The sequence below is a fragment of the Moschus berezovskii genome, chromosome 8 (genome assembly GCF_049115385.1).
Source record: "Moschus berezovskii isolate FMDL1 chromosome 8, NW_MosBer_1.0, whole genome shotgun sequence".
NCBI classification, from domain to species: domain Eukaryota; kingdom Metazoa; phylum Chordata; class Mammalia; order Artiodactyla; family Moschidae; genus Moschus; species Moschus berezovskii.
The window spans coordinates 109,387,126-109,413,702 of NC_142467.1; the positions used below are offsets into that span (position 1 = coordinate 109,387,126).

Below are 26,577 nucleotides of genomic sequence, written 5' to 3' on the forward strand. Positions count from 1 at the left end.
CCTTTAAAATAGTAATGAAAAAGGTTAAAATATTGCAAAGATTATCAAAATATGCCACACAGACGTGAAGTGAATAAATGCTGTTGTGAAAATGGCAGTGAAAGATTTGTTTGATGCACGGTTGTCAAAAACCTTCGATTTGTACAAAATGCAATATCTGCCAACCTCAACAAAGTGTGCCTGTAGAAGTTATCTGTGCTCCCATTTGTAACAAAATCTAGATATATTTTCGTGCAGTGTTTGTGGGAAATAAAAAAGGCCAGAGGATTGGCAGGTGTGTGTCTGAGATATGCACACGTGAGGGAGGTCTGGAATTCATGTCTTGTCTTTAGTAAGACCATTCTGTGTCAGAATTCTTCCTGGAGTTTGATTTGTAAATTTGTAAGTAGCCTAAGCTGTATCAGTGCACTTTGTTAAAGATGAATCCTTATAGTAGCAGCCATTTACTGATAAGCTGGTATTTATTCTAGAGCACATCCTGAGGAGTGTGTGTCTGTACCACTCTGGCAGGTTCATGGAGAAGTCTGATAACAATGTATTTCCTTTTGTTAAGTGTATCTCAACATTAGAGAGATGCAGGTGATGGTACTATATTATGTACATGTAACAGTTTGGTTGTATGTCAGTATAGTAATGGTTTGTGGGTGAGTACAGATAACTAAAATATTTATGTATCTTCCTAAAATGGTTTTTAAGAGACTAAGTTATTTTATAGTAATAATTCTGAAATTTTCAACAAATTGATCAAATGTTAGAAAGCCATGTGAAAACCTGACACAAGAAGAAATAGGTAACTCAAGTAGTCCTGTGAAAATTTAAAATTGGGATATAACTGCTTTACAACGTTGTCTCGGTTTCTGCCGTTCCAGTTCAGTTCAGTCGCTCAGTCCTGTCCGACTCTTTGCGACTCCGTGGACTGCAGCACGCCAGGCTTCCCTGTCCATCACCAACTTCTGGAGCTTGCTCAAACTCATGTCCATTCAGTTGGTGATGCCATCCAACCATCTCGTTCTCTGTCGTCCCCTTCTCTTCCTGCCCTCTTTCCCAGCATCATGGCCTATTCCAATGAGTCAGCTCTTCACGTCAGGTGGCCAAAGTATTGGAGGTTCAGCTTCAGCATCAGTCCTTCCAATGAATATTCAGGACTGATTTCCTTTAGGATGGACTGGCTGGATCTCCTTGCAGTCCAAGGGACTCACAAGAGTCTTCTCCAACGCCACAGTTCAAAAGCATCAATTCTTTGGCACTCAGCTTTCTTCACAGTCCAACTCTCACATGCATACATGACCACGGGAAAAACCATAGCTTTGACTAGACGGACCTTTGTTGGCAAAGTAATGTCTGCTCTTTAGTATGCTGTCTAGGTTGGTCACAGCTTTTCTTCCAGGGTCACAGAAGCTTTTCTTCAATAGCATTTCTTCCATGCTGCTGCTGCTAAGTCACTTCAGTCGTGTCCGACTCTGTGTGACCCCATAGACGGAAGCCCACCAAGGCTCCCCCGTCCCTGGGATTCTCCAGGCAAGAACACTGGAGTGGGTTGCCATTTCCTTCTCCAATGTGTGAAAGTGGAAAGTGAAAAGTGAAAGTGAAGTCGCTCAGTCGTGTCCGACCCTTAGCGACCCCACGGACTGCAGCCTACCAGGCTCCTCCATCCATGGGATTTTCTAGGCAATAGTACTGGAGTGGCTTGCCATTGCCTTCTCCGAGCATTTCTTCCATAAAACAGTGCAAATCAGCCATGAGTGTGTGTGTATATATCCCCTTCCTCTTGAGACTGCCTCTCACTGCCCCTCCCGTTGCAGCCCTTAGACCATCACAGAGCACCGAGCTGAGCGCCCTGTGCTGTACAACAGCTTCCTGTTCGCTATGTTTCACACACGATAGTGCATATATACTGGTGTTACTCTCTGTTAGTCCCTCTCTCCTCCTCATCCCATCCACAAGTCCATTCTCTGTGTCTGCATCTCTATTCCTGCCATGCACATAGGCTCATCAGTATCATTTTTCCAGAATCCATATATGTGTTAATATATAGTATTTGTTTTTCTCTTTTTGACTTACTTCATGCTGTATGTCAGGCTCTAGGTTCACCCACATTACTACAAATGACTCAATTTTATTCCTTTTTATGCCTAAGTAATATTCCATTGTGTATATGTACCACATCTTCTTTATCCAGTCATCCGTCTGTGGGTATCTAGGTTGCTTCCATGCTTTGGATATTGTAAATAGTACTGCAGTGAACATGGTGGTATGTCTGTCTTTTTGAGTTATGGTTTTCTCGGGTATATGCCCAGTAGTGGGATTGCTGGGTCATGTGGTAGTTTAATATTTAGTTTTTAATGAACCTCCACACTGTTCTTCAAAGTGGTTGTATCAATTTACATTCCCACCAGTAGTGTAAGAGGGTTCCCTTTTCCCCATGCCCTTTCCAGCATTTATTGTTTGGAGATTTTTTTTGATGCTGGCCATTCTGACTGGTGTGAGATGATACCTTATTGTAGTTTTAATTTGCATTTTTCTAATAGTGATGTTGAGCATCTTTTCATATGCCTCTTGGCCATCTGTATGTCTTCTTTGAAGAGATATCTGTTTAGGTCTTCTGCCCATTTTTTGATTGGGTCGTTTGTTTTTTGATATTGAGCTCCATGAGTTGCCTGTATATTTTGGAGATGAATCCTTTGTCTGTTGCTTTGTTTGCAAATATTTTCTCCCATTCTGAGGGTTGTCTTTTTGTCTTATTTATGATTTCCTTTGCTGTACAAATAGTTATATAATATTCGATTATTTTTCTTTTTATTTTCATTGCTCTAGGAGGTGTGTCAAAAAAGATCTTGCTGTGGCTTATGTCAAAGAGTGTTTTTCCTGTGTTTTCCTCTAAGAATTGTATAGTGTCCAGTCTTACATTTAGGTCTTTAATTCATTTTGAGTTTATTTTTGTGCATGGTGCTAGGGAGTGTTCTGATTTCATTCTTTTACACGTAGCTGTCCAGTTTTCCCAGAACCACTTATTGAAGAAGCTATCTTTTCTCCATATTCTCAATATCGCCAGGGTATATTCTTGCCTCCTTTGTCAAAGACAAGGTGCCAATATCTTATCTCTGGGATTTATATCTTGTCCTGTTGGTCTATATTTCTGTTTTTGTGTTAGTACCATGCTGTCTTGGTGACTGTAGCTTTCTTTATATGATAGTTTGAAGTCAGAGAGCCAGCTCCATTTTTCTGTCTCAAGATTACTTTGTCTCTTCGGGGTCTTTTGTGTTTCCATACAAATTGTACAATCTTTTGTTCTAATTCTGTAAAGAATCCCATCAGTAATTTGATGGGAATTGCACTGAAGTTGTAGACTGCTTTGCATCGTGTCGTCATTTTCACTATAAATTGATTCTTCCAATCCAAGAACATGGTCTGTTTCTTCATCTGTTTGCGTCCTCTTGGATTTCTTTCATCAGTGTTTTATAGTTTTGTGAGGACAGATCTTTTGCTTCCTTAGGTAGGTTTATTCCTGGATATTTTATTCTTTTGTCTTGATGGTAAACAGGATTGTTTTCTTAGTTTCTCTTTCTGTTCTTTCACTGTTAGTATAAAGGAATGCAAGAGTTTTCTGCATATTAATCTTGTATCCTGCAACCTTACTAAACTCATTGATCAGGCCCAGTCGTTTTTCTAGTGGCGTCTTTAGAATTTTCTATGTGTGATAACCTGTCGTCTGCATACACTGACACTTTTACTTCGTTTCCAATTTGGATTTCTTTTATTTCTTTTACTTCTGTGATTGCCATAGTGAGGACTTCCAAAACTATGTTGAGTAAGAGTGGTGAGAGTGGACATCCTTGTCTTGTTCCTAATCTTAAGGGAGGTGCTTTCAGTTTTTCACCATTGAGAATGGTGGTTTGCTGTGGGTTGGTTGTATATGGCCTTTATTATGTTGAGGTAGGATCCCTCTATGCCAATTTTCTGTAGAATTTTTATCATAAATGGTTATTGCATTTTGTCAGAAGCTTTTTCAGCCTCTATTGAGATGATCATATGGTTTTTATTCTTTAATTTGTTGATATGGTTATCACATTAATTTGCATATATTGAAGAACCCTTGCATCCCTGGGATAACCGCCTGATCATGATGTATGATCCTTTAATGTGTTGTTGACTTCTGTAGTTTGTTGAGGATAATTGTGTCTTTGTTCATCAGTGATACTGGTCTGTAATTTCCTTTTTTGTGTGGTATCTTTTCTGGTTTTGGTATCAGGGTGATAGTGGCCTTATAGAATGAATTTATAAGTGTTCATAATTCTGAGATTTTTTGGGAAGAGTTTGAGAAGGACAGATGTTATCTCTTCTCTAAAAGTTGGCTCAAATTGCCTGTGAAGCTGTCTGGTCCTCCACTTTTGTTTGTTGGAATATTTTTAATTACATTTTCAATTTCACTACCTGTGATTGGCCTGTTTATATTTTCTAATTCTTCCTGGTTCAGCCTTGAAAGCGTGTATCTTTCCAAGAATTTACCCGTTTTTCCAGGTTGTCGTTTTTTATTGGGTTACAGTCGTTTATAGCAGTCTCTATGGTCCTTTGTTTATCTGTGGTGTCAGTTGTGATTTCTTCTTTTTCTTTTCTAATTTTACTGAGTCCTCGCTCTTTTTTTCTTGGGGAGTCTGGTTGAAGGTTTATCAGTTTGGTTTACCTTCTCAAGGAACCAACTTTTACTTTTATTGATCTTTGCTATTGTTTTCTTGTTTCCTATTTCATTTATTTCTGGTCTGATCTTTATGATTTCGTTCCTTCTGTTGACTTTGGGTTTTCTTTCTCCTCTTTCCCTCGTAGGTTAGATTGTTAATTCGAGACTTTTTCTTGTTTCTTGAGGTGAGATTGCACTGCTGTGCACTTCCCTTTCGGAACTGCTTTCACTGTGTCCGATAGGTTTTGTGTTGTCATCTTTTCAACATCGTTTGTTTCTATGTATTTTTAAATTTCCTCTTTAATTTCTTCAGTTATCTCTTGGTTATTTAGCAGTGTACTGTTTAGCTTCCATGTCTTTGTGGTTTGTTTTTTTTTTTGCATTTTTCCCCTGTAATTGATTTCTAATCTCATAGCATTGTGGTAGGAAAAATTGCTGATAGGATTTCAATTTTCTCAAATTTTCCAAGGCTCAATATATGATCCAAGATGTGGTTTATCCTGGAGAATGTTCCCTGTGCACTTGAGAAAAAAGTCTGTTCTCCTGCTTTCAGGTGGAGTGTCCTATAAATATCAGTTAACTCTTTTTGGTCTGTTGTGTCATTGAAAGCTTGTGTTTGCCTAGTTATTTTCTGTTTGGATGATGTTTCCACTGGTATAAGTGGGGAGCTAAAGTCGCCCAATACTAATTGTGTTATGGTTGATTTCCCCTTTTATGGTTGTTAGTGTTTGCCTTATGTATTGAGGTGCTCCTACTTCTGTGCATAACTATTTGTAATTGCTTTATCTTCTTCTTGGGTCGGATCTTTGATTGTGATGTAGTGTCCTTCCTTACCTCTCGCAGTTTTTATTTTAAAGTCTATTTGTCTGATATGAGTACTGCTACTCCAGCTTTCCTTTGATCCCCATTTGCGTGGCACATCTCTCTCCATCTCTCACTTTCTGTCTGCCTGTGTCCTTCGCTCTGAAATGGGTCTCTTGTAGGCAGCATATCCATGGCTCTTGTTTTTGTATCCATCCAGTGTCTGTGTCTTTTGGTTGGGGCATTTAATCCATTTACATTTATGTGTGATTTATATTTCCTATGACCGTTTTCCCTACTGTTTTCTTAATTGGTGTTGAGTTCTCTTTGCTTTTGCTTGTCTGTAAAGCTTTTGACTTCTCGGTCAAATCTGAATAAGATCTTTGCTGTATAGTGTTGGTTGTAGGCTTTTTCCCTTTCCTCACTTTACATATATCCTGTCACTCCCTTCTGGCCGGCCGAGTTTCTGCTGAAAAATCAGCTGATAGCCATATGGGGACTCCGTTGTATGCTATTTTTTGCTTTTCCACTGCTGCTTTTAATAGTTTTTCTTTGTATTTAATTTTTATTAGTTTGATTATTATGTGTCTTGGGATGTTTCTCCTTGAGCTTATCCTATACTTCCTGCATTCTGGTGAGTCTTTCCCCTCCCATGTTAGGGAAATTCTCAACTATAATCTCTTCAAATATTTTCTCAGACCCTTTTTTTTTCCTCTTTTTCTGGAACCCCTATAATTCAAATGTTGGTGCATTTAATATAGTATTGTCCCAGAGAGCTCTGAGACTATCTCAGTTCTCTTCATTTTTTTCTTTATTCTGCTCCTTGGAAGTTATTTCCATCATCCTGTCTTCCAGTTCACTTATTCATCCTTCTGCCTCAGTTATTCTGCTATTGGTTCCTTCTAGCATATTTTTAACTTCAGTCACTGCATTTTTCAGGACTGTTTGTTCATTCTTTTGTTCTTCTCGGTATTTGTTTAATGCATTTTCTTCATTCTATTTCTGAGATTTTGGATCATCTTTACTATCACTACTCTGAATTATTTTTCAGATAGTTGCCTATTTTCTCCTCATTTATTTGATCTTGTAGGTTTTTACCTTGCTCCTTTGTCTGTAACATATTTTTTTGTTTTTTTGATGAGTAGGAATGTGTTCCTGTCTACTGTTTGTTTGGCCTGAGGTTTCCGGCAGTGGAGTTTGCAGGCAGTTGGGTCAAGCTGGGTCTTGGTGTTGAGATGCGGACCTCTGGGAGACCTTACTCTGATTAGTATTCCCTGGGGTCCGAGGTTCTCTGTTAGCTCAGTGGTTCAGACTCAGTACTCCCACCACTAGAGCTCTTTCCAGTCTCTGGCCCGTGAACTGAGATCCCACAAGCCACAGGACAGTGTAAAAAAAGAAAAGAAGAGCAGAACAAAAACAAAGAATAAAAGTTACAATTTAGAAAACCAGCAGATATATTAAAAAAAAAATAAGAATATATATGAAACAAACACCAGAAGGTAAAACAGAACTCCAGTAGCAAAGGAGAAAACCAAAACCAAACAAAACCATACCAAAAAGGACCAGAAAAAGCCTTGGCTGTGGGGGGCAAGGCTTAGGCAGAGCAGCCCTTAGGCAGGGTGGGGTTTAGGCTTAGTATCCAGGCCAGGAAAGGCCCTAGGTGGGTGTCAGGGGTGGCGCCCAGGCTCTGCCTGGCCTGTAAGAGCCCTCTGGAGTGCCTCTGGCCTCAAGGTTTAGAGGCCCAGGGCCTCAGCAAGCTCCCTGGAGCTGAGCAACCAGGGATGGAGAATGCTAGATGTATTTCCCTGATCCTCCAGCCCCTAGGGTCCCTCCTAGTCCCTGCTGATCCCTGGAAGGTAAATGTGTCTCTTCAGGTGTATTAACCATTCTCTTTACCCAGCCACCCCTTGGGTGTACCTGCCACGTCCAGCCTCCACTTCTCCTCCCCCTTCGCTACCCCCCGGATCCTACCCAGTTGCTCGGGGGTTCCTCTGGTCTTCCTGGGTGTCCAAGATCCTCCACCAGCATCTGGTAAATATCCTATTGGTGGGGAAACATGGACTCTGCATCTTCTCTCTCCATCATCTGGGCTCCACTTCCCCTAAAACTTGAATAAATGGGACCAGTAACTAAAAAAATTTTTTTCATAAAGAAAGATCTAAGCCCATTGGTTTGTTGATGAAGTGAAAATGTTAGTCATTCAGTAGTTTCCAGCTTTTTGTGACCCCCTGGACTGTAGCCTGCCTGGCTCCTCTGTCCATGGAATTCTCCTGGCAAAAATACAGGAGTGGGTAGCCATTCCCTTCTCCAGGGGATAGTTCTAACCCAGGGATTGAACCCAGGTCTCCTGCATTGCAGGCAGATTCTTTACCATCTGAGTCACCAGGGAAGCCCTGTTCTATTGATAAATTATGCCAAATTTCTTTTAAGTAATTATTCCATGTTCATGGAGATTCTAGAGAATAAAACAAAGAGATATACCCTCTAGTTTGATTCATGTAACTATGGGATAACAGATACCAAAATGTGACAAGGAATGTAAGGAGAATTAAAATTATTGGCCAATATCTTGTGGAGGAAAAGGGGACAACAGAGGATGAGATGGTTGGATGGCATCACTGACTCAGTGAACATGAGTTTGTGCAAACTCAGCGAGATAGTGAAGGACAGGGAAGTCTGGTGTGCTGCAGCCCACGGGTCACACAAACTTGGGCACGGCTGAGTGACTGAGCAGTAACAGCAAATCTTGCGGATGTTGAGGCCAGTATCTTCAACAAAACATTGGCAAAGTCACTGAACAGTGTATGAAGGTGAGAATGGATTATGATGAAAGACATGGTCCAGGCATGCAACACTGATTTAATGTTCTGACCATTAGAAAATCAGTATAATGCATGACATTAACTGATTGGAAGTGAGAAATGATGTGATTTTTCTCAGTAAATGCAGAATAAAAGTTTGATGAATTTTAACACTGTAATTTTGTCATCAATTTATGCCATAAAATTCTATTAATAAACAATCTTTCCCTTACCTTGATAAATGGCACTCTAGAAAACACCAGCCAACGTCACAATTAAAGTAAAACTTTGAAGGTTTTAATATGAGTTAGTGAACAAGAGAAGGAGGCCAACTGTCACCACTTTTGTCCCAATACTGCACAAAATAGAAGGGAGGTAAATGAAATGCATAAAAGTTGGAAAAACATGGTAGAATTCAAAGATGACATGATTATCAATGCCGAAATTTCAAGGATAAATGATTTGACTTAGAACATTTGGAAATATAAATGCACACAAATATCAACATACAGAAAACACTACTATATTTATATACTAATTGCAAACAGTTATTTTAAAATAGAATTTAAAACATTAATAATAGTATCAAAGATATCATATTTCTAATTCCAAATATAATACAAGGTGCTTAATAGCTCTAGTGGGGGGAAAATAACATTTTTGAGAGATGATAAAGAAGGTCCTAAATAAATGGATAGAAATCCATGAAAGAATCTAGGATGTTCAGTAACAGTTCATATCCAAGCAGGTGTTCTTTGGGAGGGTGGAGAGTATTGAGAATTGACAGTCAAATTCAGTGTGAGCATTTGCTCTATCAATATTAAAGACTATTATAAAGTTGCAGTAATGTAGAAAGATGGGCCAGCGAAGGAGCAGTTATCAAGACCAAAGGAACAGAAGACAGAGTTTAGCAAAAGACCTGGCGACAGATGACCTTTGTTCCACCCCCACTTTATTTTTAGTGTGGTGGCTGTGCAAGGAGTGGAAAATGATGGGTTTTTTGTAAGAATTTGTTTTTCCATTTGACCATGTAAGGAAAAAAAGTTCATCTGATAGCACAAACCACACAGAGCCAACTCCAGGTTGGTTAGAGACCTCAGGGTAAGAGAGAAAACCATAAAAACTCGTAGATGATGATTTAGATTGCCTTGTGGCTTTTGGGTAAGGGGAGATTCCTGACATGGAGCAAGAATGACACATTTGACTGAATTAAGACTAAAAGCTTTACAGTAATAATAATAAAAAAAGAAAGCTTTCATTAGATCCATTCAGTTCAGTTCAGTCGCTCCGTCGTGTCCAACTCGCTGCGACCCCACGGACTGCAGCACGCCAGGCCTCCCTGTCCTTCACCATCTCCCGGAGCATGCTCAAACTCATGTCCACTGAGTCAGTGATGCCATCCAGCCATCTCGATTCATCAGAAGGCACCATAAAAGAGTGGCACGCGAGCAACACGGATATGGGAGGGAAAAGCAAATAGAAGTCCTAAAAATGAGTAAGAAAAAGGCAGACATGCTGTTGAAATCAGGCAAGTTCTTTAACTGTGACACCACAAAAGAGCAAATGACCAAAAAGTGCCCATACTGACAAAAAAGCGAATAAAGCTGCTCCACTTTGTGGGCCACCAGAACCATACAGGAGACGGCCACAGGAAGTGCCACCTCATGTCCACCAGATGGGCAACAGTTGACACGCTGAGACTAGGCGAGAGGGTGGAGCCTCGGTAACTTTCATGCACTGTGTGTAGGAACGCTCTCCACGGTTGAGTGGGAGAGACTGGCTTCATCTAGGAAGGCTGAGGCTTTATCTAGGAAGGAGACTCTGGCTTCATCTAGGAAGGTTGCATGGATCATGACCTCCTCACCCCCCTCCCCACCCCCCGCAGAGCCTATATACAGAGAAGTCTTTTACAATGTTCTTGCTTAGAACTGCCCACTTGAAACTGTGGCCAAATGTATAGATAAATTGTGCCACCACTGCTGATAAGGTATGGGGCCTCTTGGGCACATATCTCGTGCAGAGCTTAGAGAAGTTTCTAGTCCTCCCACCTCCCTGTGTCGTCCCTTTTCCCTCTACTGTTGCCTTCCTGCCTTAGATGATCATGTCTTTGACTTTGCACTTCCCTCCTTGTCCCCAGAGTCCATGGCTGTACATCATTTGCCAGGGAACAGCCAGTGTTGAGTGAAGGGCATACTGTGATTGGGGGGACAGCCATGCTGAGCTGCAAGGTATCCCAGACCCAGAAAGAGGTGACATGGTTCAAGGATGAGAAGAAGCTGAGAGCCAGCTCAAAAGTGCATGAAGAGACGCAGGGCCATGCTCAGCAGCTGGTGGTGCAGCAGGCAGGGAAAGCAGACATTGGGGGGTACAGTTGTGAGGCTGGAGGCCGGAAGGTCTCCTTGGGTGTGGACATCACAGGGGCTTCTAACCGAGAGCATTTGGAGGAGATGACAGGATTGACTGATAGACTCACTGGACCCTAGTGCTCTTTACACTGGACTTCTTCTCTTCAAGTCTCCCGTCCTTCCACTTGCTATTCTTATGCCCATGGCTGAACCAAGGGAATTTAAATTGGAGGGGCATGTATATGGAAGGGAGTTTGGCCATTCTTGTAAACTTCAAGTAGTGTTTGATGGAGCACTTATTCACATGTCCCAACAGCTGTGTAGAATCTTCCCCGTATTGAGGACTCTTGAATCCACCTGGTACTTGAGGTTTGAAGTAGATGAGATGTCTCTTACCTGGGAATATGTGCATATCCTCCTGTTGAATGTTTTGGCTGTTCCCACATCCCTCACCTAACATCACATGAGAGTTCTTACTAGTGAGACCTGTTTGAATTTCACCAAACCAAAATTAAGGGGACTTTTTTTTTTTGCCACATAATCATGCTTGGAATTATCTGAAAACTGAAATTTGGTTTGTAATAGTTTTGGTGTTCTGGGAGGCTCTTTTCACTCCATGTACCAAATTCTAGATGCAGGTTTTGTCTCAGCGCCTGTGAGCAGTAAGAGAGGAGCTGACGGTTGGTAGGCATGCACCTGTGGCCTGAGGTTTAGAATGCTCTTTTCAAACAACATATTGTTTTCCTTTGTCTCCAGTTAGAACATGTGTGTCAGTGTCCTTGGAGTTTGATTTGTAAGCTTAGAAATGGAAACGAGTAAGTAGCTAATACCACACCACTGCACTTTGTTAAAGATGAGTCTTTATAGTAGCAGCAGCCATGGCCGCATAACACAGTGTTTCCTCTATAGAATTTCCCTCGTGGTTAGTGTGTGTGCCTCCCTGGCTGGCTGAGATCTAAATTTCTTTTCCTTTCATTAGGGGTTTGTTACAGGTAGATAACTGCTTGGGGATTTAGTTCTTGAGTGGGTAGTGGATTCATTGTTCATTACACTATTAAAAGCATAAATAAATAGTTTTAAAAAAGAGGGTGTCAATATCAAATAACTATGGCTGTGATCCTACACTGACCTCTGGTTGCCAATACCTAACAGTGTGGTATTGTCCTTGTATATAATAGTTTGTGGGTATGTATAGATACCAGAAAACTCACTCTGTACTTTGTCAAATGTTATTAATATTTTAAGAGAATATGACACATTATTTTATGGTAGTCAATTTGAAAAATTTTGACAATTTGGCCAGTTCCTAGAAAACTATTATCAAAAGTAACACAGAAGAATTAGACAACTCTAACAGTTCTAAACCTTTTAAGTAAGTTGAACCACAGTAAATCATTTTTCTCAGAAAGATCTAAGCCGAGTGGCTTTCCTGGTAAATTATATTAAATATTTTAGAAATAAATTAATCCATGTTCATGGAGATTCTTCTGGAGAATCGAAGGAGATACACTCTGCAAATGGCTTTCTGTAGGTAACATAACATGGACACCAAAATCTGACAAGGAATATACCAAGAATTAAAATTACAGGTCAGTTTATTATAGCTATCAAAGGAAAACCCTAGACAAAATATTCGCAAACTGAATTCAACAATATATCAAGAAGATAATACACTGTGATAAAGGTTGTACTCCCATATTGCAAGGCTTATGTAGCTTCAGAAACAAAGCAGATCAATACGAAGTGTGAAGTATAAGAAGGAATCACAGGTTACATGGATATCAATACAGAAAATCTAGAAGATTAATTAGACTTAGTATAAGAGTTGAGAAAATGGCCATGTAAAAAGTCAATATGTGGAAAACATATATTTCTATATAGTAGCAGCATAGTTGGAAAATGGAGTTTTAAAAGATTTACAGCATTGGGAAAAGTATGATCTTTCCAATTCCAAGTAAAATAAAGATGTTTAAGACATTAGTGGAGGAAAATGGTTAAACATTTTTGAGAGAGAGAGTAAAGAAATAGATGGAAATCTATGGAAGACTCGGATATATTCGCATCCAATCAAAATCCAGCAAATGTTTTTCTTTGGATAGTTGAAAACTGAGCAGCAGATTCTGAAGGACAAGTAGAGTCAACATACTCTTGAAAAAGAGAATTATCATAAAGCTACTCCAATATTTTGGCCACCTCATGCGAGGAGTTGATTCACTGGAAAAGACTCTGATGCTGGGAAGGATTGGGGGCGGGAGGAGAAGGGGACGACAGAGAATGAGATGGCTAGATGGTATCACCGACTCGATGGACATGAGTTTGAGTGAACTCCGGGAGTTGGTGATGGACAGGGAGGCCTGGCGTGCTGTGATTCATGGGGTTGCAAAGAGTCGGACACGACTGAGCGACTGAACTGAACTGAACAGTAATAAAGGCACTGGGGTTACAATACAGGGATAGTTACCAGACCAAAGGAACAGAATAATGAACTCATAGTCAGACCTGTGAATAAATGAACTTCCACCTCTGCCCCCATCCCCACCGGTTTTGTTTTTAAACCGGTGAGCTTGTATAGGCAATGGAGAAAGGATGGTCTTTTTAATATGATGTTTTCAGCATTTAATCATAAAAAATTGCATAGGTAACTGGAACAGCACTTAAAAAGAAGGAACTCCGGGTAGGTTAGAGATCAGGGTATGAAAGGAAGACCATAAAGCCTCAGATGATGACATAGATTATCTAATGGCTTCAGGGTAAAGGAAGTGTTAAACAGAACAATGGAACAATATCCTGTATTTGACTACATTAAAACTAAATTTGGAGGCTTCCCTGGCGTTCCAGTGGTTAAGAATCTGTGCTTCCACTGCAAGGGGCACAGGTTTGATTCATTGTTGGGGAACTAAGATCCTACTAGCTGTGTGGTGAAACCAAATAAATAGAATTTAAAACAGAAACTTGAGTGAAGAGGCAAGTTATGCAGATGGGTACAGTATTCGCAAACTGCATCATTTGTCAAATCTCTAGCGCTTAAGCACAAAATGAGATCTGGAGAATGAATAAGGGGGAGACAGAAAATGCTATTGAAAATCAGCTCAAACACTTGGAGGGTGACACCACAGGAGAGCAAACAGTAGTGGCCAAAAGACTGAAAACGTCGCTCCACTTTCTGAGTCATGAGTGCCATGCAAGAGGTTGCCGAGGGGATACAGCTTCCCTCCCACCCGACTGGCCACAGTTGACACGCTGAGCGTAGGCCAGAGGGCAGAGGCTCAGGATCGCTATTGCACTGCAGGTGGGAGTACACCCCTCCCGGAGCTGGCCTGTGGAGAGTGTTAATGTCAGATAACTGGCTGTGATTCTGCACTGGCCTTTGGGTGCCAACCTCTCTCTCACCTAGAGAGGTTGAGGAACCAGTGCCTCCGGACCCTGACGTTCTCCCAGAGTAGCGTGTACACTGAAGTCTCTTGCAGCGTCTTCACCTGGAACAGCACGCATGGATCAGTGGGAGAATAAATAGGTCAACTGTGGTTACTTGTTGAGAAGGAGCTAGGGTTTTCCAGGCCACATAGCTAGCCAGGATCTAGAGAAATTTCCAGCTGTCTTGTTTCACCATTTAGTTCTTCTTCCCCAGTGCTTCATCTTGACTTAGATAACATCTCTGACCCTGTGTATCCCCCTCTGTCCCCAGAGCCCTCGGTGGTGTTCGCCAAGGAGCAGGCAGCGCGCAGTGACGTGCAGGCCATGGCGGGAGCCAACACCACGCTGAGCTGCGAGGTGGCCCAGGCCCAAACGGAGGTGACGTGGTACAAGGATGGGAAGAAGCTGAGCTCGAGCTCGAAAGTGCATGTGGAAGCCAAGGGCTGCACCCGGCGGCTGGTGGTGCAGCAGGCGGGCAAGGCGGATGCCGGGGAGTACAGCTGCGAGGCCGGGGGCCAGAAGGTCTCCTTCCACCTAGACGTCACAGGTCAGTTATTTGAGAGGATCTTTTGGAGATGATGTGACTGACTTGCAGCCGTGACGGGATCTTTTCATTGTATTTAGCTCTTCATATCTCCCATCTTCCTCCCTCCCATTCTCATGCTCATGGCTGATCCCAGGGACGCTGGGTGGGAGTGGTGTGTGTGGGAGGAGGGGGGCCCCTCTTGTGCACCCCAAGTGGTGTTTCCGTGTTGTAATGTTCCAGGTGATCTTTGGTGTCCAGGACCCTGGCTCCATCTGGCCCTTGGGGTCTCAAGTAGACCAGATATCTCTCACTTTGGGATGTGTGAATGTACTTTTATGATATTTTAGCAATATACAAATTCCCTCACCCAGAATTGTATGAGGATTCTCCCTAATCAGAGATGTTTGTAGTTTTTTAAACCTGATAAGAGGATTTCAGCCACATAATCATACTTGGCATTACCTCAAGTCTAAATTTATTTTGGTTGTGATGGGACACTATTTCTTTCTTGTGCATGGTGGTAGAAGTTATCTGTGCACCTAAATGTTGCAGAATCTAGGTTGCTGTTCTGCTACTGAACTAGTAATAAATGGATAGTTCCTTAATTTGATCCAGAGTACTAAAGAAAATTGTCACACTTACAGAGAAACCCTGACAGCTTTTCTTTTCATTGGAGCATTCAAGTGGCTCCACTATCACAACTTATGTCCAATATTGTAGAGACTGTCAGGAAAAACATAAAGTAAAATTTAGATAAAGCAAAAAAGTGGAGTTCCTAGATGATAACATTATTAATGCAGAAAGTAGAAAGAATTTTTAAAGTTAGTAAAAAAGTTAAGAATAATCGCCACATACAGAATACACAGAAAATGCTTCTATGTTGATGTACTAGCAACTGAGAGTCAGAAAATTATATTTTAAGACAATTATAATAACATCAAAAGTATCATGCTTCTAACTCCATGTCTAATAAAATTTGTTTAAGGCTTCCAAGAGAGGATATTATTAAACATTCTAGGGAGACAATGAAGGTCTGAGTGAACGGTGAGCTACGCATGGGAGGCACAAAATGTCCATTCCTACTCAGAATCCTGGAGAAGGGAATGGCGACCCAGTCCAGGCGTTCTTGCCTGGAGAATTCCATGGACAAAGGAGCCTGGCCGGCTACAGTACCACCAATCAAACATGTACCACCAATCAAAATCCAAAGAGAACTTCTTCTGTAGGTGTGTCAAAATTGACAAGTTGATTCCAAGGGTCAAGCGGAATGCAAGCACTCATAAAATGAGAGCATTTGATCTGCAAGATATCAAACATTATAAAATTACAGCAGTGAACAGCCGGATTTCAGTGCAGGGATAAATACAAAGAAATAGAATAGTGAGCTCTGAAACAGCCCTGCATTTAACCAAACTCTCCCATCCCTTTTCTGTTTTCTATGTACTGCTAGTGTGTGGTGTGGAGAAAGAGTAATTTTTTCATAAACTGTGCAAATACCATATAACCATATATATATATTCTTCAATAATAAAAGTTGACATCTCCCTCACAGCACACACGGACGCCACCTCCAGGTGGGTTCAGTTCAGTTCAGTTCAGTCGCTCAGTCATAACCAACTCTTTGCGACCCCATGAAGCACAGCACACCAGGCCTCCCTGTCCATCACCAACTCCCGGAGTTCACTCAAACTCATGTCCACAGAGTCAGAGATGCCATCCAGCCATCTCATTCTCTGTCGTCCCCTTCTCCTCCCACCCCCAATCCTTCCCAGCCTCAGAGTCTTTTCCAGTGAGTCAACTCTTCTCATGAGGTGGCCGAAGTATTGGAGTTTCAGCTTTAGCATCAGTCCTTGGCTTTAGCATCAGTCCTTCCAATGAACACCCAGGATCGATCTCCTTTAGAATGGACTGGTTGGATCTCCTTTCAGTCCAAGGGACTCTCAAGAGTCTTCTCCAGCACCACAGTTCAAAAGCATCGATTCTTCGGCGATCAGCTTTCTTCACAGTCCAACTCTCACATCCATACATGACCACGGGAAAAACCATAGCCTTGACTAGACGGACCTTTGTTGGCAAAGTAATGTCTCTGCTTTTTAATATACTATCTAGGTTGGTCATAACTTTCCTTCCAAGGAGTAAGCCTCTTAAGCATCTTTTAATTTCATGGCTGCAATCAGCATCTGCAGTGATTTTGGAGCCCAAAAAAATAAAGTCTGACACTGTTTCCCCATCTATTTCCCATGAAGTGATGGGACCAGATGTCATGATTTTTGTTTTCTGAATGTTAAGGTTCAAGCCAACTTTTTCACTCTCCTCTTTCACTTTCATCAAGAGGCTTTTTAGTTCCTCTTCCATTTCTACCATAAGGGTGGTGTCATCTGCATATCTGAGGTTATTGATATTTCTCCCAGCAATCTTGATTCCAGCTTGTGCTTCTTCCAGCCCAGCGTTCCTCATGATGTACTCTGCATATAAGTTAAATAAGCAGGGTGACAATATACAACTTTGATGTACTCCTTTTCCTATTTGGAACCAGTCTGTTGTTCCATGTCCAGGTGGGTTAGAGACTCCAATATAAAAGTTAAAACAAGCTCTTAGCAGCTAATACAGATTATTTAATGACCTGATGGTAATAAAAGATTTAAACAGTATATAAATGTATTAATCACAAAGGATACATTTTTAAAATTAATTAATTTTAATTGGAGGATGTTGGAGAAGACTCTTGAGAGTCCCTTATACTGCAAGGAGATCCAACCAGTCCATTCTAAAGGAGATCAATCCTGGATGTTCATTGGAGGGACTGATGCTAAAGCTGAAACTGCAATACTTTGGCCACCTCATGCGACGAGTTGACTCACTGGAAAAGACTCTGATGCTGGGAAAGGTTGGGGGCGGGAGGAGAAGGGGACGACAGAGAATGAGATGGCTAGATGGCATCACCGACTCTGTGGACATGAGTTTGAGTGTACTCCGGGAGTTGGTGATGGACAGGGAGGCCTGGCGTGCTGTGATTCATGGGGTCACAGAGAGTCGGACACGACTGAGCGACTGAACTGAACTGAACTGAACTTACTTTACAGTATTGTGGTGGTTTTGCCATGCATCAACATGAATCAGCCACGGGTGCACATGTGTCCCCCATCCTGAACCCCACTCCCACCTCCCTCCCCACCGCATCTCTCTGGGTTGTCCCAGAGCACCGGCTTTGAGTGCCCCGCTTCATGCATTGAACTTGCCCTGGTCATCTATTTCACATATGGTATTATACATGTTTCAATGCTGTTCTCTCAAATCACCCCACCCTCACCTTCTCCCACTGAGTCCAAAAGTCTTTTCTTTACATCTGCGTGTCTTTTGCTGCCCTGCATGTAGGATCGCTGTTACCATCTTTCTGAGTTCCACATACATGCATCAGTACACTGTATTGGTGTTTCTCTTTCTGACTTATTTCCACTCTGTATAACAGGCTCCGGTTTCATCCACCTCATTGGAACGGACTCCAGTGCGTCCCTTTTTGTCGCTGAGCAATGTTCCACTGTGTATCTGCACCACAGCTTCCTTATCCATTCATCTGCCAGTGGAGAGCTAGGCTGCTTCCATGTCCTTACTTCAGTTCAGTCTCTCAGTCGTGTCCGACTCTTTGTGACCCCATGGACTGCAGCACGCCAGGCTTCCCTGTCCACCACCAACTCCCGGAGCCTGCTCAAACTCATGTCCATCTAGTCGGTGATGCCATCCAACCATCTCATCCTCTGTCGTCCCCTTCTCCTCCCTCCTTCAATGTTTCCCAGCACCAGAGTCTTTTCCAGTGAGTCAGTTCTTTGCATCAGGTGTCCTGGCTATTGCAAACAGTGCTTCAGTGAACATTGGGGTACACGGGTCTCTTTCAATTCTGGTTTCCTCAGTGTGTATGCCCAGCAGTGGGACTGCTGGGTCATATGGCAGTTCTACTCCCAGTTTTTTAAGGAATCTTCACACTGTTCTCCATAGTGGCTGTACTAGTTTGCATTCGCACCCAACAGTGTAAGACGGTTCCACAAAGGACAACTGACATACTTGCCTGTGTTAAAACTCAGAACTTTATGTCAACAGAAGACACATAAAAGGTAAAGCAGCAAGTGACAAAGATGGAGAACATATTTCCACACCCATAACTATCAAAGTTCTAATATAAAATATGTGACGAGCTCCTGAAAATGAAAAAGGAAAAGACAGACAATGCTTCTGATAGCTGGGTAGATGTCTGGCAGGATACTGCAGAAGGGCAAACTCCAGAAGCCAAAGAGACCAGAAATGGCGCTGCACTTTGTAAGTCGTTAGGACTGTGCAAAGGGAAGCTCAGGAGGTACAAGCACGCTCCCTACCGGCTTGCCACCAGTTGACGACGCCGAGAGGACGGAGCCTCAGGAACTCTCATGCACTGTGGGTGGGAGTGTTCTCTGTGCAGTCGTGTGAGAGAGACTGCATCATCTAGGAAGGTTGAAGGGCGTTACATCCTGATCCCACAGCTCCTTTCCTAGAGGAATCTGTGCAGGGAAGAAATCTTTCCCAGAGCCCCCACGTGGAGCAGCACGCCCGGAACGTATCGATCAATTGTGGGCACTTGTGGCACAACGCAGAGCCTAGAGCAGGGCCCCTTTCCATACGGCTGCTTCCTGACTCAGATGGTGGTTCTGACCCGGTACATCCTTCCTTGTCTGCAGAGTCTATGGTGGTGTTCGCCAAGGAGCAGTCAGCGCACAGGGAGGTACAGGCCAAGGCAGGAGCCAGCACCACACTGAGCTGCGAGGTGGCCCAGGCCCAGACAGAGGTGACGTGGTACAAGGACGGGAAGAAGCTGAGCTCGAGCTCAAAAGTGCGTGTGGAAGCCACGGGCTGCACCCGGCAGCTGGTGGTGCAGCAGGTGGGCAAGGCGGACGCCGGGGAGTACAGCTGCGAGGCCGGGGGCCAGAAGGTCTCCTTCCACCTGGACGTCACAGGTGGGTGCCAGGGCTGGGTGGAGGACGTGAGCACGTGACAAACTGGGGAAAATGAGCCCGTCTCCAGCAGGGTGGGGGACGTGAGTGCAGGGATGCTGGGACCTGGGGTTTTCTGCTGGGTTCTGCATGGATGCAGTCAGCTCCAGGGCCCTTGAGTGGCAGGACGCCTGCCAGAGCCCCAAGTCCAGGACACTTTTGACCTCTGCTTCCCCAGATTCCCACTTCTCTCCACCACATCCATACCTTTCCCAGCATGAAACCTGCCACAGAGACTCTCAGCCATCTACAGGCTGCTGAAATGGCTGTTCTCTGTCTGTGGTTGGCAGGGGGCACTATCCCTGTATTAAGTCTTCCTGGGCAGCTGTGGAGCCCTGCTCCGGAGCACTTCTGCGCTTGAATGCCCCTGCCTTCTCTGGGTCTGGCGCCCCTGTCTCAGCTCGGGCCCCTGACCGTCCAGCTGTATTTAGGTCAGCCTGTTGTGTTGGCCTCTGTTCAGATGCCCATTCTGTCCTGGGCCTGAGCCAAACAGGTATATTGCCTGCTTGCTCTTGTCCCTCCTTCTGCTGGTGACATCACTGGGTTTTGGAGCCCTGAGCTCAGTGACCCTGCCTCTGTCCCCAGCTGTGGCCCTGGCATCTGATCCTGCAGCCAGTATGGTCTTTCCAGGTGGTCCCCTGGATCAGCCCCCACAGGGACCCTCTTAGGCCCCCCAGGGCCTCCCTCTCCCCGCTTCTCGGCCCTGGCCTTCCCCTCACTTGGCTGCTGGAGGCACTCAGGCTGTCTCACACCTCTCAGTCTTTGCCTGGTCTCTCCCCTCCCCACAGCGGGGTTCCTCTACTGAGCTTGTCGTCCTCTGCCGCCCTTCCTGGCCCGCTCCCTCCTGCTCTTCTGGAATGCTGGCCCAGCCCCAGGCTGCATCAGGGTCATTATGTGCCCCACTTTCCCTGCCTTAACTGCTCATGCAGCCCATCTCCTCTTGGGGTGGGGCAGGGATCCTGGACTCCAAGCTCTTGGTGGACAGAGCTTGTGGCCCCCAGGCCTGTGGTCCCAGCTGGCTCCTCCTCCCTGCCCTGTGCTGCCCCTGGGAGCCTGAATGGTGCCTGGCAGGCGGAGTGTGGCCCTGATGCATTCCTCTCTGGCTTGCTGAGCAGAGAGGCTGCAGTGGAGAGGCAGACAGCCTGCTGCTGCTGCTGCTAAGTCGCTTCAGTCGTGTCTGACTCTGTGCGACCCCACAGACGGCAGCTGACCAGGCTCCGCCATCCCTGGGATTCTCCACGCAAGAACACTGGAGTGGGTTGCCATTTCCTTCTCCAGTGGGTGAAAGTGAAAAGTGAAAGTGAAGTTGCTCAGTCGTGTCCGACTAGTAGCGACCCCATGGACTGCAGCCCACCAGGCTCCTCTGTCCATGTGATTTTCTAGGCAAGAGTACTGGAGTGGCAGTTTCATTTCAAGTCTTCTCCCACCATGTGGCCTGGAGGGGGTTGGGATTCAGGCCAAGGATGAGAGGGTCCCCTGTCTAATGTTCCTTTGTTATCCCCCTGCCCAGAGCCAGAGTTTGAGCCCCCGGCCCCAGAGAAACCCAGACGCAGGGAACTGCTGGTGGTCAGAGAACACGAGGACATCGTCCTGACAGCCACTCTGGCCACGCCCTCTGTGGCCACGGTGACGTGGTTCAAAGATGGTGTGGAGATTCGCCGCAGCAAGCGGCATGAGATGGCCAGCCTGGGGGACACACACACCCTGACCATGCGTGGGGCTCAGACCCTGGACAGTGCTGTCTACAGCTGCCGCGTGGGCGCAGAGGGGCAGGACTTCCCAGTGCAGGTGGAAGGTGAGTGGCTCCACAGGGTGGTCCTCTGGGAACCCTTGTTGGCAAGCATCCTGGAGTGGAGACAGGGTGGGGCTCCGGGTGTGCAGCCAGGCGGCTCAGAGCTGGTCCCTGGCCTGAACCCTGCCAGGCTGACATCCCCTCCCATCCCCTAGAGGTGGCTGCCAAGTTTTGCCGCCCCCTGGAGCCCGTGAGCGGTGATCTGGGTGGCATGGCGACGCTGGTCTGTGAGCTGAGCCCTGTGCAGGCCGAGGTGGTGTGGCGCCGCGGAAGCACGCAACTCCGGTCCGGCAAACGCTTCCAGATGGCAGCTGCGGGGCCTCTGCGCTCGCTCACGGTGTCGGGCCTGCGGGAAGAGGATGCAGGGGAGTACGTGTGTGAGAGCCGCGACGACCACACCAGCGCCATGCTCACCGTTATTGGTATGCGTGTGCCAGGTCCGCGAGCTGAGTCGCCGGGGAGGGTGGGTAGCTTGGCGGAGCATTCTTGGGAGGCTTCCTGGAAGAGGTGTCCTTCCGCGGAGTCTGCAACAGGGGGAGACCCCGCCTGTCCTGTCTGTATCTCAAGTGGAGCCCCTGTCCACAGTACCCCGCGTGGTCAAGTTCTCGTCTGGGCTGAGCACGGTGGTTGCGGAGGAGGGCTGCGAGGCCACTTTCCAGTGCGTGGTGACCCCCAGCGACGTGGCGGTCACATGGTTCCGAGATGGTGTCCAACTGCAGTCCTGCGAGAAGTTTCTCATATCGCAGAAGGGTGCCAGCCACAGCCTGACCATCTTAAGCCTGGCCCTGGAGGATGCCGGCCAGGTCACTGCAGAGGCTGAGGGCATCAAGTCCACGGCTGCCCTCCGGGTCCGAGGTGAGCTTGTGGGGCGGCAGGGAGGGCGCCACAGCTTCTTGTACCAGCTCTCTGGGCTGACTTCAAAGGACATGGGTTTGTCAGCTGCAGAGTGGGACCATGGGGCCAGGCACCTGCTCTGAAGGGGAGATGGTAAACTCTTGCAGTGCACACCTGGCCGGAGAGTGGGCAGAGGTCATGATCCAGGGGGCTTCCTAGAGGAAAGGACCCTTGCTGAGCCCAGAGGTGGGGGTGGTGGCAAGGTGGCAAGCATATGCAGGGGGTGGGGATGCGCTTTGCTCCCTGAAGCCAGGTTGTGTGGGGAGAGCCAGAATTTTACCCCGGAGGAGCAAGCCATCTCATGAGGAAGGGAGAAAAATGGGTAGATTCACTTCTGCCCATGGCACAACCTGAGTCTGGGAGGACTCCTCAAACATTTCTCTTCCTTAGTGTGGTGCACCCAGGGCCTAGTTGAACAGGGTGCCGCTGGTCTGGGGGCTCGGAGTCTGCCTGTCTCAAGAGCTCTCTGTGTCCCTATGCTTCCCCTCCCCAGCCGCAGTCGGGAGTGTCGGGCTCTTAGGGCATGTCGGGAGGTTGTTCAGAAGAGGGGAGCAGTAGGTGGGAGGGGACTGGGAAAGAAGCAGCTTCCTGAAGTGCGATTGTGTGTGTGCTCAGTCGCTCAGTCGTGTCCGACTCTCTGTGACCCCGTGGACGGTGGCCTGTCCGGCTTCTCTGTCCATGGGATTCTCCAGGCAAGAGTACTGGAGTGGGTGGCCATGCCCTCCTCCAGCTGAAGTGCTCTTATCCACCCATAAAATCATACCTGTGCACACGTGCAGCTGAGCCTGAGTGTGGCCAAGGCCTTCCCCAGCTCGGAGTCAGAATGTGGTGGAGGGCAGGTCTGCTGGCTCAGGGTCTGGGGCTGGGTCCCTCTGCCTTGCTTTTCTGAGAGTAAACAGTGGCTCTGGTGATCTCCTTCTCTCACAACTGCAGAGGCTCCAGTGTTGTTCAGAAAGAAGCTGGAGCCACAGACCGTAGAGGAGCGGAGCTCAGTGACCATGGAGGTGGAGCTGACGCGGCCGTGGCCGGAGGTCAAGTGGACACGCAACGCTGTAGCACTCGCATCGGGCGAGAAAGTGGAGATCCACGCCGAGGGCGCACGTCACCGTCTGGTTCTCCACGGCGTGGGTTTCGCTGACCGTGGCTTCTACGGCTGCGAGACACCAGATGACAAGACACAGGCCAAGCTGACTGTGGAAAGTGAGCAGCTAAGCGGCTCGGTCCAGGGGTTAAGCATTGAGGGGGTAGAGAGGGTAGGAGGAGAGGGGGACCTCGGTCTGGGGGCAGGGCCTTGCAGAAGGGGGAAAAGGGAAGAAGACCCTGCACTTGGCAGGGGCCGGGGAAGAGGGGAAGGCAGTGAGGGCCGGGGAGGATGGGGAGGCCTCCCCCGCAGGGCACCGTGAGGCTCCCTGGGCAGTGGCGGGGCTGGCCCGAGGGCCAGGGTCTCGCTGAGGTGGCTCATCCCTCCCCTTGTTTGTCCTGTAGTGCGCCAGGTCCGTCTTGTGCGGGGCCTGCAGGCCGTGGAGGCGCAGGAGCAGGGCACGGCCACTATGGAAGTGGAGCTGTCCCACGCTGACGTGGAGGGCAACTGGACTCGAGACGGTCTTCGGCTCCAGCCGGGACCCAACTGCCAGCTGGTGGTGCACGGCCCCACACACACCCTCACGCTGTCACGGCTGCAGCGGCAGGACGGTGGCTTGGTGGCCTTCAGGGCGGAAGGCGTGCATACCTCTGCTCATCTGCTGGTCACTGGTGGGTGCTCATAGGTGGGGCAGCACTCACTCCAGAGTGCCTGCCCCTGTCCCTACGGTGCCAGGGAGGCAGGTGGGGCATCGTAGGGGAGGGGACTCCTTCCTAAAACCAGCTGAGTGACTCCAGCCAGTTCAGACCCTGTCCCCGCACAGAGGCCCTGCTTCTCAGCACTTCCCTCCTGTCTTCCCAGAGCTGCCTGTGAAGTTTGTCCGCCCTCTGCAGGACGTGGTGGCCACAGAGAAGGAAAAGGTGGCCCTGGACTGCGAGCTCTCACGCCCCAATGTGGATGTGCGCTGGTTGAAGGTGCCTGCGAACTCCTCTGCCCCCGTTGCCTCTCACCAGCAGCGGGCAAGTGTCAGACCACCCTGCTGGGCAGTGCCAGCCCTTGACCCAGCCTCATTCCTTCACAGGACAATGTGGAACTGCGGGTAAGCAAGACCATGGGCATGATGGCCCAGGGGGCCTGCAGGAGTCTCGTCATTTACCGATGTGAGCTTGGAGACCAGGGCGTGTACGTGTGCGATGCCCACGATGCTCAGAGCTCGGCTTCCCTGAAGGTGCAAGGTGAGGGCTGGGCGGGTGGCTGCACGCACCTCCTGGCCCCCCTCTTGCGTCCCCTGGCAAGTGCTTGGCCCTCTGGTTGTGCCCTGCCTGGACCCCGTCAGCAAGCTGGGCCAGGGGTGGCGGTCAGATCGGAGGTCTGTGCCTCGGGGTGTAGCAGGGCCTGCTCTGTGCCCCAGGCCGGAACGTGCAGATCGTGAGGCCTCTGGAGGATGTGGAAGCAGTGGAGAAGGAGGGCGCCACTTTCTCCTGCGAGGTCTCCCACGATGAGGTGCCTGCTCAGTGGTTCTGGGAGGGCAGTAAGCTCCGGCCCAGTGACAACGTGAGGATCCGCCAGGAAGGTGAGACGGGGACAGTGGGGGGCCACAGCAGGGCTTCTCCCCACTTCCTGCCCCCAGGCCACCTCTCCCCATCCCCAGGCTACCCTGCCCTTTAGTGCTGAGTGGGCTTTGTCCCCAGGAAGGACATACACTCTCATCTATCGGAGGGTCCTGGTGGAAGATGCAGGGGAAATCAAGTTTGTAGCAGAAAATGCAGAATCACGAGCCCAGCTCCGAGTGAAAGGTAATGGGAGCCCTGAACAAGGCATGGGCCGGACAGTGTCTGTGTGGGCAAGCACATGTACTGAGTCTTACGGGGCTGGAAGGCCAGTTGTCTTTGTCCTGGGGTCCCTCCTGGAATGAGGTTAGAAATGACCCAGGAGGAGGGAAAGGGGTGTTCCCTCCTCTGCAGGAAGAAAGTGGACCAGGGGAGGCAGTCTTGGGGTCTCCTTCTTTGTTGAAAATGTAATTACCAGTAAATTCTCCCTCTTGGGACCTTAGCAAATGCTGGAGAGGAAGGATGTGAGGCCCCGGCAGGAGGCGGGTGTACAAGCCTTTTGTCTGGTGGCCTTGCTGACAGTCAAGCTGACGGTGGGGCAGGAGGGAGAAGGGGCCGGGGAACAGGCTGGGGAGGGGCCCAGGCGCTGGACACATGTGGCAAGGGCGGTGCCGTGGATTTGGGGTGTGCAGGGTGAGAGTACGGCCGTGTGGTGAGGGGAGGGATGGGGGGTGTTGGGGTGGGGCGGGCACGCACATGCCGAGGGCCCACTGGACGATGGCAGGTGTGTCCGCTGTCCTTGTGGTCAGAGGTGAGCAGCGTGTCCCAGGCCAGCCCGAGGGTGAGACTCTGCCTCGCTGCCTGCTGGCTCTGGCGGGCGGGTCACCTGGGCTCTTTTCAGCCTGAGTGTGGGGTCCCAGTTTGACTGGTGGGAAGCTGCACAGCCTGAACAGCTCGCTGTGCACCCCGCTGACCCCGTGGGGTGTACCCCCAGAGCTGCCCGTGTCCATCCTCCGCCCGCTGCGGGATAAGATCGCGATGGAGAAGCACCGCGGCGTGCTCGAGTGCCAGATGTCCAGGGCCAGTGCCCAGGTGCGGTGGTTCAAGGGTAGCGTGGAGCTGCATCCCGGGGCCAAGTACGAGATGGTCAGTGACGGTCTCTACCGCAAGCTGGTCATCAATGCCGTCCAGCCCGAGGATGAGGACACCTACACGTGTGATGCCGGTGATGCAAAGACCAGCGCACAGTTCTTCGTAGAAGGTTTGGGCAGGGCCGGGTGGAAGCTGTTCCTTTTTTCCCCAGGAGAGGGGTTGTGGCCTGTGGCACTTGGAGGCTTGGGCTTCCCAGGTGGCACTAGTGGTAAAGAACCCTCCTGCCAGTGCAGGAGACGTAAGAGACCTGGGTTCGATCCCTGAGTGGGGGCCGGGCAACCCACTCCAGTATTCCTGCCTGGAGAATCCCATGGACGGAGGAGCCTGGCAGGCTGCGGTCCATAGGGTTGCACAGAGCTGGACACAACTGAAGCGACTGAGCATACAGCTCTGAGAAGGGCCTGACTGGTGGCCTTGGGGTGCTCCCAGGGGGATGTGTGTGTGCCCGAGAGGGCTTGTTCCCAGGAGCAGACCCTGCAGAGGTTGGGGGGGGGCTCGCGACCCTCCTGCAGGACTGCCCCGCTGACT

The 26,577-nt window shown here is 47.7% G+C and overlaps 1 protein-coding gene across 18 annotated transcripts in view; it reads left to right on the forward strand.

Moving 5' to 3' along the window:
- OBSCN (obscurin, cytoskeletal calmodulin and titin-interacting RhoGEF) overlaps positions 1-26,577 on the forward strand; it is a 234,815-nt gene that overhangs the window by 119,824 nt on the left and 88,414 nt on the right. For all 18 annotated transcript variants that reach the window (XM_088839239.1, XM_088839241.1, XM_088839240.1 and 15 more), the window contains 12 exons: positions 14,308-14,583; positions 19,269-19,544; positions 21,091-21,375; positions 21,528-21,794; positions 21,958-22,227; positions 23,200-23,466; positions 23,752-24,018; positions 24,209-24,321; positions 24,429-24,582; positions 24,759-24,920; positions 25,039-25,143; positions 25,892-26,158. In XM_088839239.1, the coding sequence (XP_088695365.1) occupies positions 14,308-14,583; positions 19,269-19,544; positions 21,091-21,375; positions 21,528-21,794; positions 21,958-22,227; positions 23,200-23,466; positions 23,752-24,018; positions 24,209-24,321; positions 24,429-24,582; positions 24,759-24,920; positions 25,039-25,143; positions 25,892-26,158 (2,709 nt within the window). The remainder of the gene's footprint in view (positions 1-14,307; positions 14,584-19,268; positions 19,545-21,090; positions 21,376-21,527; positions 21,795-21,957; positions 22,228-23,199; positions 23,467-23,751; positions 24,019-24,208; positions 24,322-24,428; positions 24,583-24,758; positions 24,921-25,038; positions 25,144-25,891; positions 26,159-26,577) is intronic.